The sequence below is a fragment of the Platichthys flesus genome, chromosome 8, assembly GCF_949316205.1.
Source record: "Platichthys flesus chromosome 8, fPlaFle2.1, whole genome shotgun sequence".
Taxonomy (NCBI): Eukaryota; Metazoa; Chordata; class Actinopteri; order Pleuronectiformes; family Pleuronectidae; genus Platichthys; species Platichthys flesus.
This window is the reverse complement of record NC_084952.1, coordinates 19647317-19666339: the sequence shown is the minus strand read 5'-3', so window position 1 is coordinate 19666339 and position 19023 is coordinate 19647317. Positions and strand designations below refer to the sequence as shown.

The window sequence follows — 19023 nt, the reverse complement described above, 5'->3', positions numbered from 1 at the left end:
ATCCAACAACCTTTTCAAGGGTCGGGGGACGTACCTTTGTTATTTACACCTACTTTGTGATTTCACTTGATTGTTCCTTTACTTTGAAAAAAAGACGCACTGCTGCACTGATGAGCCTAATCCATTGTTATACATAGCATATGTTTTTACTCATATCAAAAAAACAATCTATCAGAAGTGAGTCCATGCAGATCATTGTGTGTCTGCAGCTAAATGGTTTCTTCCACTCTGCATCACAGAGAGATTTACTCTACCTTTTTATTGCCATGCGAAATTATCAACTGGTTGAATGAAAATTAAGACAATAGGCTACTACATCAATATAATGCTATTGTAAGAAAAATTAAATAGATTTTCTGTTGCACATTGGGCTAGGGGATATAAATATAAAGTTACATCAAGATAAACATTTTCCCATCAGTGTATATCTACAATTATCACGATAAATGTAACATTATTATTACTTTAAAGTTTAAAGACTTGTGTTTGCACCTGAGAAAAGGTTGTAGTTTTAACCTCTTCTTTGTGAGCAGAGAATGACAAACAGCAAAACATTTCACAAAAGTGACGGAGATCAATGATATATTATATCTCCACACTGTGCTTATATACAATATAAAGGGTTATATTGATATTACTGTGAAATGATTAACATTTTTAATCAAATTAGTCACTGGTTTCTATGGATTAATCATGATTAATCACATTACCGATTTTCTCGCTATATTTTTGTGAAAACAAAAAGATTTATGACAAAAGACGGATATATACATTTAACATGTTTTCTTTTTTTATTCGTAAATAAATAAAAACAATGGTGCTGCAACTCAGCAGTTCATTAGCAGTTCTCTTTGCTATTCCATATGGAACATTAATATAATCTTCATCCTAAACAGAATTCGGGCTTCTTAACCCTTGTATGGTTGAATAAAACTTTTTTCTTTTCTTTTTAAATCAAACAGAAATTATTTGGGCTTCTTAGCCATTGTTTTTATAGGAAGGTTGAACATTTTTCTATTTTTTGAGAGTGTGCATATCACCTTGGTTTTATTGAATGTTCGATCTTAGTTTTTTTGGAACATGATCTTCCTATCAAGAAGGTCCTCAGGTTCAACAGAATTATCCATGTTGTTTGTTTGTTTGAATAGCAGCTGCTGTCTGGATGCATTAGAGCGGCGACTAGTGCAGATTGGGCAGAATTGTGTGTATATTGGAAGGTCCTCCTGCGCATGCGCTAAATGCGTTAAAACATTTTTTTAATCATAACACATTAACGTGTTATTTTTCATAGCTCTAATCGATATATATTGAGCTTTGTTTATATCGCTATTGATGAAATTATACTGCAATAATTATTTATATAGTTTCATTGCCCTGCCCGAGTTATTTATGGAAGTTTTATGAAAGTCAGTACAACAGTGGGATTCTGTTTATATCACTTGAAGCTTTTTGGCAAGCAGTTTTATCTTCGGCAATAAAACCAAAGTAAAAAACAATGGTAACATTTGGCCTAACTCTGCAAAACAGATTACATTCAGCATTGGAAAAATTTAAACTTTATGGAAAATTTCTTCAACTTTGTAGTGATCCTCTTTCGCCATCACTTCGACAAAGGTAAACCATAAAGTACTTGATGCCAGATTTCTTCCATAATCAACAGCATAAGATAATGTGGGCTGAACCTGTTGGTGCACTGCTCAAATTAAATCATTTATTAAGCATTCAAAATGTCAAGGGGAACAGTCACTAATCTACCGTGGCACCATAAACCTCCAAAGTTAATGGACAAAGTGCTATATTGAAAAGGACCTCCACAAATAAAAGTAAATGCCAGATATATATAGATAACTCTTTTAAATTTGAGCAATCAATGAGATGTAACAGACAAGTTCTTCAGAAGGGGGAGGCGCTCAGCCTTTAGTGTTTGTTTGAATTGGCCTAAAAGATGAGTTTTCTTTACTGCTGCATCTCTTTGCTCACAGTAATTTAAAGGTTACATCTCAATTCCCTTCCGCAAACTTCAAGAAAGTGCTGACCCGGAGAAAAAAAGTCTGAGGAATTCCACGGACCATTTATTTGGGCAAATAAATAAACGTCCATATCTATACACTGGAGCATATGGCGAGGTGGGGGGCACAGTGCTATGGATGTTTCTTTGGAAAGAATTCCGGATTATTTTGTGTTTGAGTTTAATGCAATACAAATGTCAATATGCACATACCTCAGAGAGCTTTTGGACGCATAAAGAGAAATATGTCTCCTCACTGAGAGTCACATTCTTGAGAAATTACCATGCTTTCACTAGAATTGTAACAGAAAGTTGTTATGAACAAAATTAATGCATCTTTTAGAAAGATTTTTACGATACCTATTTTTCTCGAAGTGACGAGATGTTCAGGTAAAAAAATGTCCTTCCCAATACAAATCGCAATACCTAGACTTTGCATATCGGTCAATGTCAAGTACCAATCTGATGCAAGTGCATAAAACAGCTACTTATAATGTATTTTAATAGCTGTCTGCTACTCGCCCTGTGTGTACGTGATGATTGCTATCATTATTGTATGGCAGTGGCTCAGGTTAAACCCATTGATAAACAAATACATTGTATAATACACAGAGAATGACATGAAACATATTTTATTTTCTAGTTTAACGTAACTGAAAAATATCACAAATAAATTAATAAATACATCTAAGAATAAAAAACAGTTACTTCCTTTAAATAGCTGTTAAATGCTGCCACATTTTGTAATTGAAGACATTTAAGTAGTGACACCCTTTGAACCTGAAGTATTGCATACAGTCCACGTCACTTTTGCTTTTGGGATTTCCAGGCTGAAATATTTCCAAATTGCTGATATTTGAGTTGGGTCTGTCTAAAGCTACATTATCAGCAAATAACTTATTCGCAGCTGCTCTAAGTCAATGCTGGCCAGTGGAAGTACAGCGCAGCTGCTGTTCTGGAGTGACGAAGTAGAAGTGGTTTTGGAAACTAATATATTTAATGATATGGTATCGGATCAGTACATAGATTTGCTCACTTGCCAATGCCCAACCAGAATTTTCAGCAGTATCTGAAGAATTTTCTGACGACTCTAGAACACGAAATCTAGGACCACGAAATAAAAGGGAACTCATCATTTTCTGGTAGTTATGGCCATAACTAATGATTGATTTAATATTTATTTGACATTTTACTCTTTCTTTTGATTAACTTATCAATTATTTATCAAACATCAGGGAATAATAATTTAATGAGTGTCCCAACTATATTGAAGTAACAAATCCTCAAAGCAGAACCTCAGAGTTGAGAAGATTGAGGAAAACACTTGTATTAATGAGTCTCAGTGGTTCTTGCTTATAATATGAGTTTACATATGTATTTGTAAGATATTATTTACTGTAACACAAATCTGTTTACAGTTCTTGTTGGTACAGCTCTTGATGACCGCCTCACTCAAAAGCTTGAAGTACAAAAGTTGCATCTCAGTATTATCCACTATGGGAGGGAGCAGATAACAACAGTTTACTATAAGTCATGTGAGGATTGTTATTATCTTTGTGAGAGTGGAGTCTCCAGTCACACCTTATCCCAGTGGCAGTGCCAATGTGGCATCTCTCAACACAAAACATAATTCTTACAGGCCACAGTCACTAAGGCAATGTGAGGCGTAATAATGATAATACATTTTACATGTACCTTTCGTACAAGAAATGCAGCTCAAAGTGCTTTACAATATAGATTGTGAAACATGTTAAAATGTCATTCATATAAGAGAGCAGTAACATAAAAACATTCAAAAGAAAAGGAAATAACAAAGAAAGATTTAAATTGGAGAAAAAAAATCATCAAAAAATACAGAAAAGAAACTGATAAAAATTATAAGTGTGTGAGGATACTGAACGAGCTTCTCTGATATCTAGCTGCTCCACAACTTTGGAGCATCGTTTACTGAAGCTGCTTTTGTGATGTTCATTCAGCAATATTTCGACATAAGATACATGATACACAATGTTATAGCTATCAAAAAAAGGCAGTAAGTCACATAAGCTGGAACCAGAGAAAATGTAAATGGTATGAAAATAGGAATTGATAAATAACCTATGATAAATCGATTAGTCGTGTGGCCCTGGAGTCCCTATTTAAATTAACCTACTCACATTAAGAAAGTTTATTTATTAAATCAATATGAAAAAAAAAATAACGTTCAGAAGAATTTGAGAGACAATTTAACTCAAGTAGATTATAAGGGCTAATAACACTATATTTTAATGCATAATAAGATGTATTCTGTCATCAATTATAAAACCTTAAAGTCTACAAACTCTACAGTCCCTGAATTAGCTTAGGAGAGGCTTCACTTTCAATTTGAGTTTCATGTCAAAATTAAATCTTATAATGTGTGCTCTTCGACTTAGTACCTGTTGTGAATAAAACAAAGACATAGTCTTACACACAAAGTAAGTTGATGAGATTCCTTGCTAAATCTCATAACTTTTGAAAGATACTCACTGGATATACAAGTTGCAGTAATTCAATGCTTTTATGTTTTTAAGTGAAGTTAAAACAGACCAACATCTTAAAATAGGTTTTTAACTACATCTAACAATCTTTTTATGCTGAAAATGTTCTTGATTTCAACCTTTACTCACTGACCCCATGAAAAAAAATTAACTTTAGTACTTAACTTCATTTTGGTCTGAATCCTGAAGATAACTTGTATGTGGTCTTTCAGCGTCTTATATTGACTCTTAGCTGATATTAAAATCAAAACTTATTATTTAAACTTATTGATTACTGTGAAAGCAATAAATCTTTTTTTTCTCCCCCATCTGCCATTATTTTAGTGTACAGATTTCCTCTATTGTATCATGACGTGTTTTTATATCTTGTTCCAGAAACAGTGATTAAAAGTTTACAGTCAGGGCCCAAATCTTTACTGACAAATCCCATTTTGTTATGGAGATTAAGTAATGAAGCTGTTCCATCGTGTTACTGTCAGTAATGAATTTACAAGAAAAAGGTTTAAAACATTTTTATTACAGGAGGAAAATAAATGTGCTTGTGCCAATCAGACATCTTCTTGGACACTATTCAGATGCCTTTCAATTTACTTTACTGCCTTGAAATAAAGTTGGAGTTGCCATTAAAGAGGAAAAAATAAAATATTGTGGGACAAAGTTCGTCACCGAAAGAAGGAAATAATGCAAAATTATCAGCAGCCGTGTGCAGTGTTGTTACATTATGTAATCACTTCAATCAGTGTGGAGCTTCGCCTGGTTTGGCTTGACAAATGACTGCCTTATGGGCGGTGTCCAAAACTTTTATTATAGGTATCCTGATTAGTTTCTCTGCACGACAGAGTGAGGTCAAGAAACTTGAAGATTAAGCACATTTAACCACCAAACTACTTGAATAAAAATGTGATTAGGATTCCAGCTGAATGATTTGAACAGGAAGGGAGTATACTTTATTTAAAGAGGCAGTTTCTATGGTTACAAGTGGGGGAACATTTGAAAAGAGGGAATTGGCGAAAACTGAAATGACAAGAGTGAAATTCGAGCATTGTTAAAACGTTAAGCCTCCTTAATAAATGCCTATATGACGTGTTAGAGGCATATTTAACTTTGAGAATAATACAATAGTTTAATAAGTTTTGGACAAAGGGAAAATAACTACTGTTTACTTGAATTATTTCTATTTAAAAAAATCACTACAGGATGTTTGGTGCCATATCTCCGTTAATACCAGACAAGATATTTAAGGCAAAAATAGAATGAATTTGCGAAATATGATTATTCATTTTCTTGGCAAGAGGTGTATGAACAATAATTCTATAATAAATATATTTGTATATGATGTTTATACATAAGTCATCATACAGTGGTGTATCTTAGCGTAGCATATATAATGAATTCTGGGAAATAGCTAATCCAAGTTTACTTATATCACATGTTAATTTCTTGTTTTTTGATCCATTGATTGTTTTTCGAGGCAACAGCTGAAGAATTAAAACAACAGTCTGTCATTTTTGTCATGTTCTGGACAGTTTCTCAGGCTGGGGCTAGTAACTTCATGCTTTACCTGCTGTTTGTAGACAGAAGTCACAAATGACCAGTGGTGGTATTTCTTTAAAAATTATTCTCTGATTGAGTGATATATTTTTTTTCTTTGTTTGAACTTGAGTGACTGACTTTTGACCAAAGTATTTGAAGTTGTAGTAACCTCTCAAATGGAGACTAGTTTAATCTGCTCTGGATGAAAGTGTGTTTTTGATAAAAATTTTGGATATCCTGTTTGGATGGGCGTCCCCTTAATCCAGCAATATTTTACCTCAACTAAGAAGTTTATGTCTTCATCTTTATTTGTTTGTTACTTAGCAGGATTACGCAAAGAAATATTAGACCAAATACCTTAATATTTGTATAGCGAGCATGACCCAAGGAAAAACCTGTTACAATTTAAAGCGTATCCAGGAGTTCTATTTATTTTTTTATTTTTTACAAGGCGAGATATTTTGCTTAAAGTAAAGATTCAATTCCTCCAGTCATGTGGTGAAAATCCGATGTGATACTTAAATATGAATATCGTCGCAAAGGTATGGCAAGTCATGAAGTTGTTTTTAAAACTCCTTAACAGCAGCGTGCTTGAATTGTAGTGTTTGTGTACCCGCAGAGCGTTGTCAATTCTACGTAAATGCCAATACTTCCTGAAAAAAATTAAGGAATATATCTTGTATTCAGTACCACGTACGTATAGATCGAAACAGTGCAATGAATACAATAAGTTTGGAAAAGACTGAAGGAAACATGACACCTTTTGCGGTTGAATTTTCATAATTTGACAACCACTGGAGGAGAGAAAGACACATGCAGGGAGCTGGAAAAAAAACACATTACAGCTCCCACCGGGCAATGACATGAAGTTAGAGGCATATAAGACATCAACTCTGTTGTCAGATGTGCATCGATGGCTCAGAATGAACAGGCTCTGCTGTACCAAAGACTTGATTCATCCCTAATCCACACCTCTATTTTTCATCTTTACATAATTCAATGTCTCAGTGTTTCTGAAATTAAATGGAACAAAAAGACAAATAATTATTGAATCTTTTAGTTCATCCAGCAGCCAATCACACTTGTGACAATACAATGGGGATCAAACATTCATCAAGTTCATCTTAGCACTGTCGCAGGAGTTCAACAAATGTGTGGCACTTGTAGTGTAAGTAATTAAATATAAAGGGCCCATTTTAGGGTAAAGAAAACAACAATTTGCACAATTTAGATGAAGCAGACATTAAACATCACTGGGATTATTTAATATTCAATTTCTGCCATAAGAGCCGTTTCACCTAAATCTTACCAATTGGACCTTCCCACTGGACCTTTAAAACAGTGAAGGCCTGTAGTTTTGTATCAGGAAAAAAAAAGAACTGTATGAAACAGTCCAGTTCCCCCGGTGAAGCGAGTACAGTGGCCTCGAGGTTGTACATGTACGGGTTCAACTCTCTCCTCATCTTCAAGGTGAACATTGTATTTGGTGTTTGTCGGGATAAAATCTTGCTGCCGAAATAAGGTTGGCTGAACTTCATTTCAACTTGCTTCTAATGCTAATGTGCTTTGAGCAGTGATTGGACAAATCCTAATCTTAACAATCTGATGGAACTATACATGAGTAAACTTTTATTTAACCAGGAACTCTATACATCATAAACTGCAGTCTTGATGGTGTCTATTTGTATCTTTATATCTGTTTGAAACCTTTCTGAGTGTTAAATGATGTGCATGAGATAAGATGGCACGTATCAGTGTCTGCAGATTGGACTGTTTTATTATGACGTACATGGGTCATTCAGTTCTTAGATTAGTTTTATTTCAGGATTGGAAATAGATTGCTATGAATCTCCCAAGCAGTAGTTTGATCCAACCAATTATCCCACTGAGATGAACAATAACATTCTGATTAGATATTGGCGTGTGGTAGTTGCATTTCCTACACCACATATACAAAGTCTTTAGGTAAATAGACGGGTTGATGCACAAAACTTAATCAAGACCTACCTCTTTGCAAAATCCCATGGAAATCCCAGCTGAGAAAGAAAAACAGATCCGAGCAAAAATTGGACATCCTTTCAGAGTTAAATATACAAATGTTGGTTGCATGTAACCTTCTGTTTTTCGTGCACTTTTATTCTTTCTGTATAGTCTCCACTGAGGAGCAGCAGCAGTGAGTGGTCACTCTCGGAGCTGGATGTGTTGCTGCTGGCGGGCACCGTTGGACACACTCTCAGCTTGGCGGCCAGCAGCTTCGTAGAGGAGGAGCACCAAACCTGGTACTTTCTGCTCAGCACCCTCTGCCTCGCCATCTTCCAGGATGTGTGCCGCAAGTACTTCAGAGAGCAGAGTGGCTCGAGAGATGAGGAAGAGCTTATCCTGCCCTCCAAAGACGGTCACCCCTCTGCTCACCCTAAGGCAGAGATGTACTCCGAGAAGTGGTTAGCATTAGCCACGCCGCCCTTCACTCTGCTCTGCTGCCGGCTGCTGCGCTCGCTCAACCAGACCGGGGTACAATGGGCTCATCTTCCTGATGTCGGACATTGGCTGAACAGGTTGGCTTTACCAATCCTCTAACGTTACTACACAAATCTGAATTAGAGAAACATACATTAAAAAGTTCCAAGTATATTCAATAAAACTAGTTAATTTCAATCAACTAATCCTAAATATAGACAATATTTTGAGAAGAAAAATCTATCAATAATATATTTTCATTTGGCAGCTCTTTCATGTGTCCATTATTATTTTATTATAGTTTTTTATATATATATATATATATATATTCAGCTAAATATTATTTCTCCTAGTGTATTACCTCCTGTTGATATCTTCATATGTCACTTTTCATGACCGTTTTGCCAGTGCCTGCCTCATCGTCCCTGGGCCAATCACACGCCTCCAGCCTGTTATTGTAAAACCAAAACAATTAGCTGAAAGACCCTAAAAATTGCTGAGTAGTACTGCAGGGCCGTTTAATAATTGTCTATGTTTAAACGCATACATAGTCATCTGTTGTTATTACACATATATTGGTTAGAGCCTATTTAACTAAGAATTAGAGTAGTAGATAATGGATGGATGGATGCATGCAAGCACTCTTGTCTAGCAGGTTTCACTGGCTTGCGAACTTATCAGAATTTCCTTGAGAGCATTATGATTCCTAAGATGTTCATTAGAGAGAAGACACACCTCTGTTTATATAGCATGAAGACCGGTGTGACTCTGTCTTTGGTTTCTCTGAAGTTCCATTTAGATAACATAAAATACATTTAACTCGTAAAGTAATTATATTTGAAGTTCAAATGTGCATCTGAACATCTCCACAAAAGGTTCTACAAAGTCTTTATTATGTTGTTTGTTCTGCCAAACGATATTGTGTTGCTGAGGTGAAGTTGAGTTTTCAGTGCAGTTAAAGTGAATGTTCACAGTAGTTTTCCTCTGTCATGCAGGGATAGATTTATAATTAAAAGGCTGAGACACCAATTTGTTCCCTAAGACAGTAGCCTTCCTCCGTAGATGAGAATGCAGTGCAGCGACAAGTTGCTCAATTCCCATTTGTCTCTCCGACTACATTTAAGTGTGAGAGATCAATAGAACAAGTTCAGGCGAGGCTGTTTGAGTGAAATACATCGGGAAATTACTCATGTTAACTAAATAAGTCTCTTAATTATTTGGTCCTCACACACACTCAAGGAAAACAATAGGGTGTTCACCAGCACTTCCTCTGGCCCTGTTCAGACTTGTTGTTTTCATCCGTCCTGACTGATACAATCATAAGTGGTCAGAGCTAAGTTCAGGTCTGAGCGCACCCTAGTGCATCCTTAGCTCCAATCATTTGGAGATGATCTCGGAAGCAGGTGGCCCCATTCTTTTCGGTTGTTTGAAATCAAATGTACAGTATCCTGGGCCAATATGAAGAAACACCTCAGCTGATGTCCTCTGCCCTGCTCCAGTTTAAACGTATTTTTTTGCTTCGTACATTTGTTAATTTCATGACACACACACACAATCACACACGCATTGTCCCTAGACACATCTGTTAACTTAGACTTGGTAAAAAAGCAACATCATTTGACAAATGGTATCATATTGTTATTATTTTAAAGCCAGGTGTGAACAGATGAAATGTTACCTGAGAATCTGACAGGACCCTCCACTTACCATTCTGAAAAACAAGATTTAGAAGGGAACTTAGTCTCCTGCTCTGACTGTAGAATAACTATGATTTCTGTTAAACTAAGACTGGGTATATTTTGTCACCAGCACGAGGGACGGGGAGGTTATGGTTTGCTTTTTTAACATGCATCACATTGTGGAGTAGATGTGAATTCTGACATTTTCCCTGTCCGGTTCTTCCCCTTTCAACCCACCCTCCCCTGCATGTGGCTTAGATAATGAGATCTAGGCGGCGTAACACCTCATCTTGTCTAAAAGTACCCAACTTCAGCTGCCGTCTGATCCAGCTAACGGCTAAATACACAGCGTCTATTCAACTTTGATATGTCCTTTGAGGTCTAATTTCCTGTCTGTGCTCAGTGCGGTGTAGTTTCACACTGTATAGACTCAAATCCAGGGAACAATTGAAGATCCCTGATGCTTTAAAGTATAAACTACTGCTGGAGGATATGATTGATAGTGTTTTATCTCGTTGAAATGTTTGCTCCTACTCGATCAACCTCAAGGTTTAAGCTTTGTTTTTGTATTTTTATTTCTAATTATAATTTTTTTTATCTCTTAAATCATTTTCACACACCCTACAATTTTGGGCTAAAAGAAAGGAATATTTAGGAAAATGTTAGGAAAAATACACCCACATTGTAAGTAAGGATGAACTTGAGTTTGAGATTTCCAAGTGCAACTTTTTATGAGACTGCGTGGTCTTTTCTTTACCTCATGCCTTTCTGTCTCTGTCTGTCATTATGTTGTAGCTCTGAGCACAAGGTGGTTATCTCCCTGCTGGCTGCTTTCTGTTTGGTTCTTATCTACCTCCTGGTTCAAAGACGGTGCTCATGGGTCTCCAAGGTCGCCCTCGGTCTTGGACTTCTGGGCGTCTACAGCTACCGGGCAGCTGTCGGCAACGTCTTGTTTCCCTGGCAACATTCTGGCCGTACCCCATCCAAGTAAGTTCTTTGTGAAACCCCAGGACCATGTTTTCATTCACTGTAACAGTTGGCATATTGCTCTCCCCTGTTAGTGTGCTAATTTAAACTGCCAGGTTGTGCTGTCATGCAGTTAAGCGTGCAGACTACAGCGCTGCTTGTGACAGCTGAGACAAACATTCAGACCCACATCGTTTTAACTGTGATGATGAAGTGATGTACCCTTTTTTTCTTGCTTGCTTTACATCTATCTTACATTTTCACATCAGAGAGAGGCAAGCTGCGTAATGAGAGCACAGACTGATCGAATAATTTGAAGTGGTTATATATCACCTTGCAGAGTAGTGGAATAATAGTTTTAAAGATTTGATTTTCATTTGTCTTGAAAATAAAGTTTTTTTGCCTTTCATGAGGGAACTGCAAAACGATGCGTTGTTCACCAATGCTGAGCAATGAAAAGGTCACTTAGTGGATGGTCTGTAAGTATATAGACACTCCATATGTGTAAATTTATAATTCATGCTGGAAAGTGAAATTGGAAATCTCAATGCCTGTTAGAAAGCAAAGCTTTTGATTCACCAGTACATCTGCATTCCACCCCTCACATCAGACATCCGGGGGGAGCTCCAAGTAGTCCCACTGCTCCTTTATGTAGCAAGGGGACAGTTAGGTTAGTTTGGGCATCTAGTCAGGCTGCCTCCTGTGCACCTTCCATTAGCGGTTTGTGCAACTGAGATGTGAGAAATTACAGGAAGGGTAACATATGCCATCTGGCCTGGGAACGTCTCGGGATCCCCCATGAAGAGCTAGAAACTGAGTGAGGAAGATGAACGTCTGTGATAGCCTTTATAGCGCGCTGACAATGGGACAGAAACAAACGCCTGTTGGTGCTGGATTGTAACTGGAGCCATCATCAGATCAAAAATTATATTCGTCCTTTGTTTTATGAACAAATACTTAGACCAAAGGTTTAGTGTTGAGAAGCATACTTAATCTCTAGGCATCTACACACAAACAAAACTCGACACGGTGGTACAGTGTTTAGTGCTGTCGACTGGAGGCACAAAGATTCTGGGTTGAGCAATAACGGCCAGTAGGGACCTTACTGTATGAGGTTTGCATGTCATCTCTGTGTCTCTGTGGGTTCCCCGACTTCCTCCCGCCAAAAAAACATGCAGCTTGAGTTCATTGGAAGCTCTAAATTTCCCATAAATTTGGATTTCTTTAATCTGCAAATGTAGTGAAACCTTCACAGTATCTTCCTGTGGGTAATAATCTCCTCATCTACTCTTCAACCTTTATCAAGCACACTGAGTATTTACACATGTTAGAGCATTTTATCTCATCCACAACCCTCCAGTGTCCAGTGAGTTTTTTGAGATTTTGAGTCTCCTTGAACCTAACCCGAATAATAAAATATCGTGTTTAATTTGTGTCTCAAAATAGATTAGCCCTCTCGGTTAATAATGCCTTTTTACATGTAATAGCAGTAGTTAGCATAGTTCAAGATCGGGAATCAACAGGGTTTGAGCCCCTAACTGTGGTTATTTCTCACTCTTCAGTCTGTAGCATGGCACAGAGTTATCTGCTACTAACCCCCGTCAGAAAATAATGAGTGTGCACGGCTGCGCAGAGTTCTCCTGTCTTGTTTCCCCGACTTCCCTTCATCTACCACCAGTACCTGGCCTTCCCTAACCTTTCCTGTTCTCTTTGGCAGCCTCTCCTACTCGCTGACCTAATTAAAAGCTCAACCTCTCACCCTTACTCATACGAAGACACCTGAACTGAAGCCACACAGGGACCATGGCTCTATATGATGAGCTATATGATTGACAAGGTTGACGGCTGACCCAGTCCTTCAGATTTTTCTTCAGACTTAAACAAGTTGATCATTAAGGTTGTCCGCCGCCGAAATGTATTTGAGATTTAGTCCACACTGCTTTTTATTCTATAGAGCTAAGAACAACTTTAGTTTTAGGCCTCAAAGGTAAGGTTAGTACGTTTTCTGTGGAACACATTTGATCTTATTGTTGAAATTCTCTTCACATCCCGATAGCCATATATAAATAAAGTTGTCTGGGAAAAACAGGCCCTTGCAGGACTGTATTAAACAGGACCGATCTTTTCATTAGGACTGAATTATGATTGGCTGGTGTACCTGTCTGTCACTTACAGCCCTGCCTGCCTGTGTGCACCCTGCCCGTGCACATACTGAACAACTCACTGAGACATAAATTGCTGAAGCAGAGCCGACAGACAGAAGTTAGTGAGCTAGTCCCCGAAAAGTCGGCTTCCAGCACTTGTCAGGCAGTGCGTGTTCATGTGGGCGTAGCTTTGACGAGGAGGAGAAGGGGTGGGATATATTAGCTGCATATTTTTCGAAGTGTAGCTCTTGCTAACTTTTTCTGGATCACCAACCCTAGCTTTAAGACAGTAACACGCAGTCCGTGTTGGAAGCTGAATTTTGTTTGCTGGGTAAGAAGAATGTATATATTTGTGCCTTCCACTAAAATAATGCTTTGATTGTAGTTTGTGGTTTGCAACTGCTGAGTTGTTGGAATCAAATAATGTGCTGTATTTCCCATTGGTCCTATATTCTTTTTCCATCTCTTGGTTTGGTATTTTTAAAGAGCTCAGTTGGATTTCTGATGATTTCAGATACAATATCAAAGCAGTTTCTCTTTTTTCTGAAGTTAAAAATCCCCCCAAAATGCGGCACCTTTTCATTTTGTCGCTGCTGCACTTTTCATTTCAACCACAACATGAATATAAAGAGGAATGACTTTGTATAATGACCCTTTTCAAAGTCGGCTCTTCCTGTGTTACTCTTTCTGTGTTTTTATCACTCCTCAGTCCCCTCCTTTCCTTCCCTTTGTGCCAAAGATCTAATTGTGCTGTTGCATCTTTCAAAAAGGCTAATGGGTTTGAGAGCCGCCAACGCTTCTCACTTTAAACGGTTCAAAGAGATAGTTGGATTGATGTCACTGTGGATACAGTTTGTCTCTCTCTCTTTCTGTGTTTCTGTCTCTGCCGCACACACCCTTCCTCATGGCATCAGAAAAGAACCTAAAAATAGACTCGCTGTCAACTGACTGGAAAGACATGTACTTTGAATCAGCTTTATTTCACAGGATATTGAGAAATCATCAATAATACCGGAGCGCTAACAGCATAAAACATACATAAATCAAGGTAACATAAAAGATGAAGCAAATTAAATTCTCTGAAGAGGCGCTTCAATAGGAAGTAGCTGAACATCAAAGCAGCCAGCTGAGGGCCCAACCTGTCGGAGTCTGTCTACATCATAGCCACAGTTTGTCGCAGTCTCTCTCACCCGTCTGTCTTCATGGCACAACTTCTACCAAACACAAAGCCAGGAAGGAAGTATTTATGTTTTTTCTTTCTTTTGTGTGTGTGTGTTTGTATGTATGTATGTGATCCACTCCTGCACAAAACATGACCCATTTTATCATGCACTGCTTTATGTATGACGGGGCTGTTGTGCAGGTTCCCAATTTAAAAATATTCATGCATACCGATCTTGTTTAAAAATGGAAATGTATTCAGACTTGTCCCAAAACACCTGTGAACCCCCGCCACACGAACACACACGCACGCACGCACGCACACACGCACACACACACAGCCAGTGACTAACACACACAATTCAGTTTTTCTCTTTTAGTAACCAAGGGGTGACTAATTTTATAATGTTGTTTGAAGTATTTCCTATGTCGTCTACAATATATCAGTGGTAACAATTAACAGTCTTATCCTCCTCTGACTTCAGGCCATTGTTTATTAAACTGCTTGGTCTCAATCCCGCTGCTGTTGTGCTTTTCTTTTTAATCAAACATAAGGCTGCCAGTAAGGCAGATATATCGATCCAGTGGTTTGTTTTGTAATTAGATGTTCAGTCTGTAACCATTGCTCGAAAGTCTTCCACTTTCTCCCAGTGGCACCTCAGTAGTTGCCACTTCGACGAACTCGGTTTAATCCCACAAAAGTCCAGGTCTCAGGCGCAGTGGGCAGACCCTCATCACTGTCAGCTCTCATCTGGCAGTGAATTACTTGCTTTGGTAGATTTACTCCAAGTGTTAGCCTGATGCAGGTGATTGATGAAGGGTTAGACCAAACATGTCGAGGGGATTGGCCATCGTCTTACCTTTTCTTATTCACTTGCTGGAACACAAGCGCTTGTTTCCAAGGTAACAGGCTGTGTCTCTCTACCACAGCATGACAAGCTACTATTTTCTGTCCAGTGTTACTTCTGTTAACATGACACAATGAAGCAAGTAAGATTGATTTGACTGGCCATGCCCCCTCTATGTAAAGGGGAGGATATCTCTCTTAAGCCGTTTTCAGACATCACCTGTGGAGGAACTCTGGACAGTTAGGACCGTCTCCTCAGTTTTCCTTTCACACATGCACAATGCAGCAGGAGATTCTCTGCTCAGACGCGTTCACAACAGCAACAAATCCTCCGGAGGATTCAGGTGAGGGTTGGTGCAGCAGGCAGAGGCAGGATGTAACTTATTATTTCAGCTGTAGAGATCACAGGTTTTGTTAACAGCACATTGACAACTGTGTCCTCCCTTAACGCCATAAAGTCTCTTCACATTTTCATCTGTCTCTACGTGTGGGACTCCACTTTTTCACAATGAAATATTATTTTTAATTCTTTTCAATTTTCTATTTTTTTTATCAATTTTCATGTATAAACATCAACAACACCACCGCCCCCACTGTCATTCTCTGTGAATCCTGCAGAGACTTTCTGCTATGTTCTCACTTTGAACTCCTCTGCAGACTTTACATTACGGCCAGGAGAAACTCCGGAGGCTCAAATTCACACAAAACATTTGTCGGAAACATTAGATTAGATTCCACTTTATTGTCATTGCACAGTACAAGTACTTATACAACGAAATGCAGTTTAGCGTCTAACCAGAAGTGCAAAAAAAGGAACTAAAGTGTATTGTAGTATGTAGTAAACATATTCCTAATGGATTTAAAATGCTCAAATCTAACTGTACACCTTCCTTCCTCATTTAATGATTGGGATCTATGAATTTGGCCATTTAGGGGTTCAGTATCTTGCCAAAGAAATTTAGGCATGCAGATGGGGTAGAGTGGGGTTTGAACTGGCAACCTTCGTGTTGGAGAACGCCCGCTCTACCACCTAGGCCACGCCGCCCCAAATCTACTACGCCCCAAGCACAAGTTGACAGGATTGGTTTCTTAGATTCCTGACATCAGAATGTCATTTGTTATCCACTGTGTTAAATTGGACATACTCAGCCATGGTGTTGACTTCTTATATCGCTCAAAATGTGTCTTCAATCAAATAAAAGGAACAAGGGGGAAAGAAAAAGACGGTATTATCACTGATGATGCGTGTCCCGTATTATAAAAAGGACACCAGAGGGAATGGGTTTTGGACAGACTTTTAGCACTTACCATTTTATATGTAGACTCACCTGACTAAAGAATCTTTGATTAATGAATCCATTTGGGCTATAGTGTTACTGTATCTGCTTTAATGAATGTTTAATGACTGGCCTTGTCTTATTAATCTGATCGTGACCCTGTGAAACAGAACTGAAAACATGACTCTTTGTAGAGTTAAGTTCTCAAATCCAAGAGTTCTCAACCAATGATGCCAAAAAACCTTAGCATTACCCTTAAAGCTTAATGTTCTCTGGTTTGAAAACCCCATTATCACAGCATTATTCATATTTTGTTTTTAATTGTTCTGAGCTTACTGTGACCCTTGCCTTTTGGTCTGAACGACAGCCTGCTATACAACAATTAAAGAACTCTTACAAAACCCTTTTACAATAGGACACTAATATATATCTGATGGTGGATTTTATAGGATTGACGTTCAATGACTTTAAAATTCCCTGTGCTGAAAGCTGGCAGGAACAAAACTCCCTCTAGACTGGAGCTTCAAAACACTTTGCATACTGCCAACAAATAAAAAATGCAGCATTATTAACCCAGCATTTGCCATTGTTATTCTGTCTGTTAGCGTGCTTACATCTAGCTTACAACTGGTGCCTTTGTAGTTGCTGCTTGTCTGAAGAGATGCATGGTGATCAGAGACTTCATATAATTTAACTTATGAGTGGACATTTTGAGGAATCTGCTGCAAAGCTTTCTCATTTACACGTTGAACTGTAGAGAAAAAGTGATTTACTATAATCAGGAGGCTTAATATTGCAGCAGCCACTTTTGGGAGTGCTGCAGATGGGGACATGACATAAACAAAAAATAGACTTTATTGTTTAGACAAGAAGTCGCACTCGTGATTTTCTACTTTTGAAATGTCAAAGCAAAAAATGCCTCCCACCATCAGACATTTGTTTTTCGTGTTTAGAAAGTGTTTGTTGTTTCCAGCTGATGTGGATTTCTCTTCCAGTCTTTCAGGGTCAAATACACAAGTTTCACAAGGGAAGCCATGTAAATCTCATATGTTTCCCTTTCTCCCCTCACTTTGCTTCCTTCGTGTAAAGCATAGTTGTAAAAATAACATAAAACATCAAATGCATGACACAGTGCCGGCTGTTAAACACAAACATGTCGGGACGGAAAGATTAGTTTGTAATTCTCTCCATCTCTCCACCATGCAAACCAGTTTAGTGAGCCCGGCAGCTGGAAATCCATCACTGTCCTCTCATAGAATCAAATCCAGGCCAGGATTCTCCGCTTTTCCTTTGCATAAAATAATGATGAATACAATCCCTGCCATATTGTTAGGGGAGTTGTGAATAATATAGAATAGTGCTGTATGGAGCATATTACTCTGCTCCTTCCCCCTGTTGGAACAGGTTTCCATAAAACAGTGATAAATAATACATATCCAATACTTGCTCAACTCCTTCAGGGTCAGCTATTATCCTGTGGCACTCGTGCAGCTTTGACTGCATCCTGCTGCACAAGAGGCATCCTATTACACTGTGATATGGTTTTGAGGTGAAGCATCATCATAATGTCAAGACTTCGATTCTCTGAATGTATAAATAGCTTCTGAGTGGTTGAAGACTCATGCAAATGAAAACTATGTGGCTCTATGTTTGGTAGAAAATGTGCCATTAATACCAGAAGCTACTTTAAATGAACGCAGGTCTGAGTATTGTTGCCAAAAGTTGTATCAAGATAAAACATTTCATATTAGTCTATATCAATAATTATCATAATAAATGTTACATCATTATTTCTTTTAAGTTTAAAGAATTGTTTTGCTCCTGAGTGAAGGTTTTGGTTTTAAACTCTTCTTTATGAGCAGAGATAAACACTTGATAAACAGCAATTGTACAAGTCTGAGTTAGATCAGTTATGTGTATACAGATATTAACATGCTCTTAAAAAAATCTATGAATAAGAGCAACCTGGAAATAATAACTGTCAGAATGAATCTCAGTTCACTCGTCTCGCCTGTGGTACCGTGTCCGCTTGAAGCTTGTGAGATATCGTGGTGCTTTGAGGGCTACTCTCCACTGGGCTACTTCATTATATCTTTAATTATGTTGTAAGTGTAAGTGATTGCAGGACTTGGATATTCCTTCATATCTGATGGACTTGACGTTTTAAATTTCATTCATTATGGTCTTAAAAAGTCTTAATCATAACTTGCAGAAACTCTTTATGAGGAGGAAAGAGAAAATCGTATTAGATCAATGTTTGTAAAAGTATTGTTAAATGGGTAAAAGAATAATCTTCATAGCTACCAGCAGCAGGATGCCTCACTTTACTGTATGGAGGGTTTGTTATTGATTATTATCTTTCTTAGTTTTTATTTCAGTTTTATTTTAAATGTTTAAAATTCCTATTTAATTAATTTAGTATTTCTCTTGTT

General features: G+C 37.8%; 1 protein-coding gene across 2 annotated transcripts in view; it reads left to right on the top strand.

Annotated features, from left to right (window-relative positions):
* The window catches only part of pigg (phosphatidylinositol glycan anchor biosynthesis class G (EMM blood group)), a 65316-nt gene that overhangs the window by 28090 nt on the left and 18203 nt on the right, over positions 1-19023 (top strand). For both annotated transcript variants that reach the window (XM_062393762.1, XM_062393761.1), the window contains exons 9-10: positions 8212-8615; positions 10992-11183. In XM_062393762.1, the coding sequence (XP_062249746.1) occupies positions 8212-8615; positions 10992-11183 (596 nt within the window). The remainder of the gene's footprint in view (positions 1-8211; positions 8616-10991; positions 11184-19023) is intronic.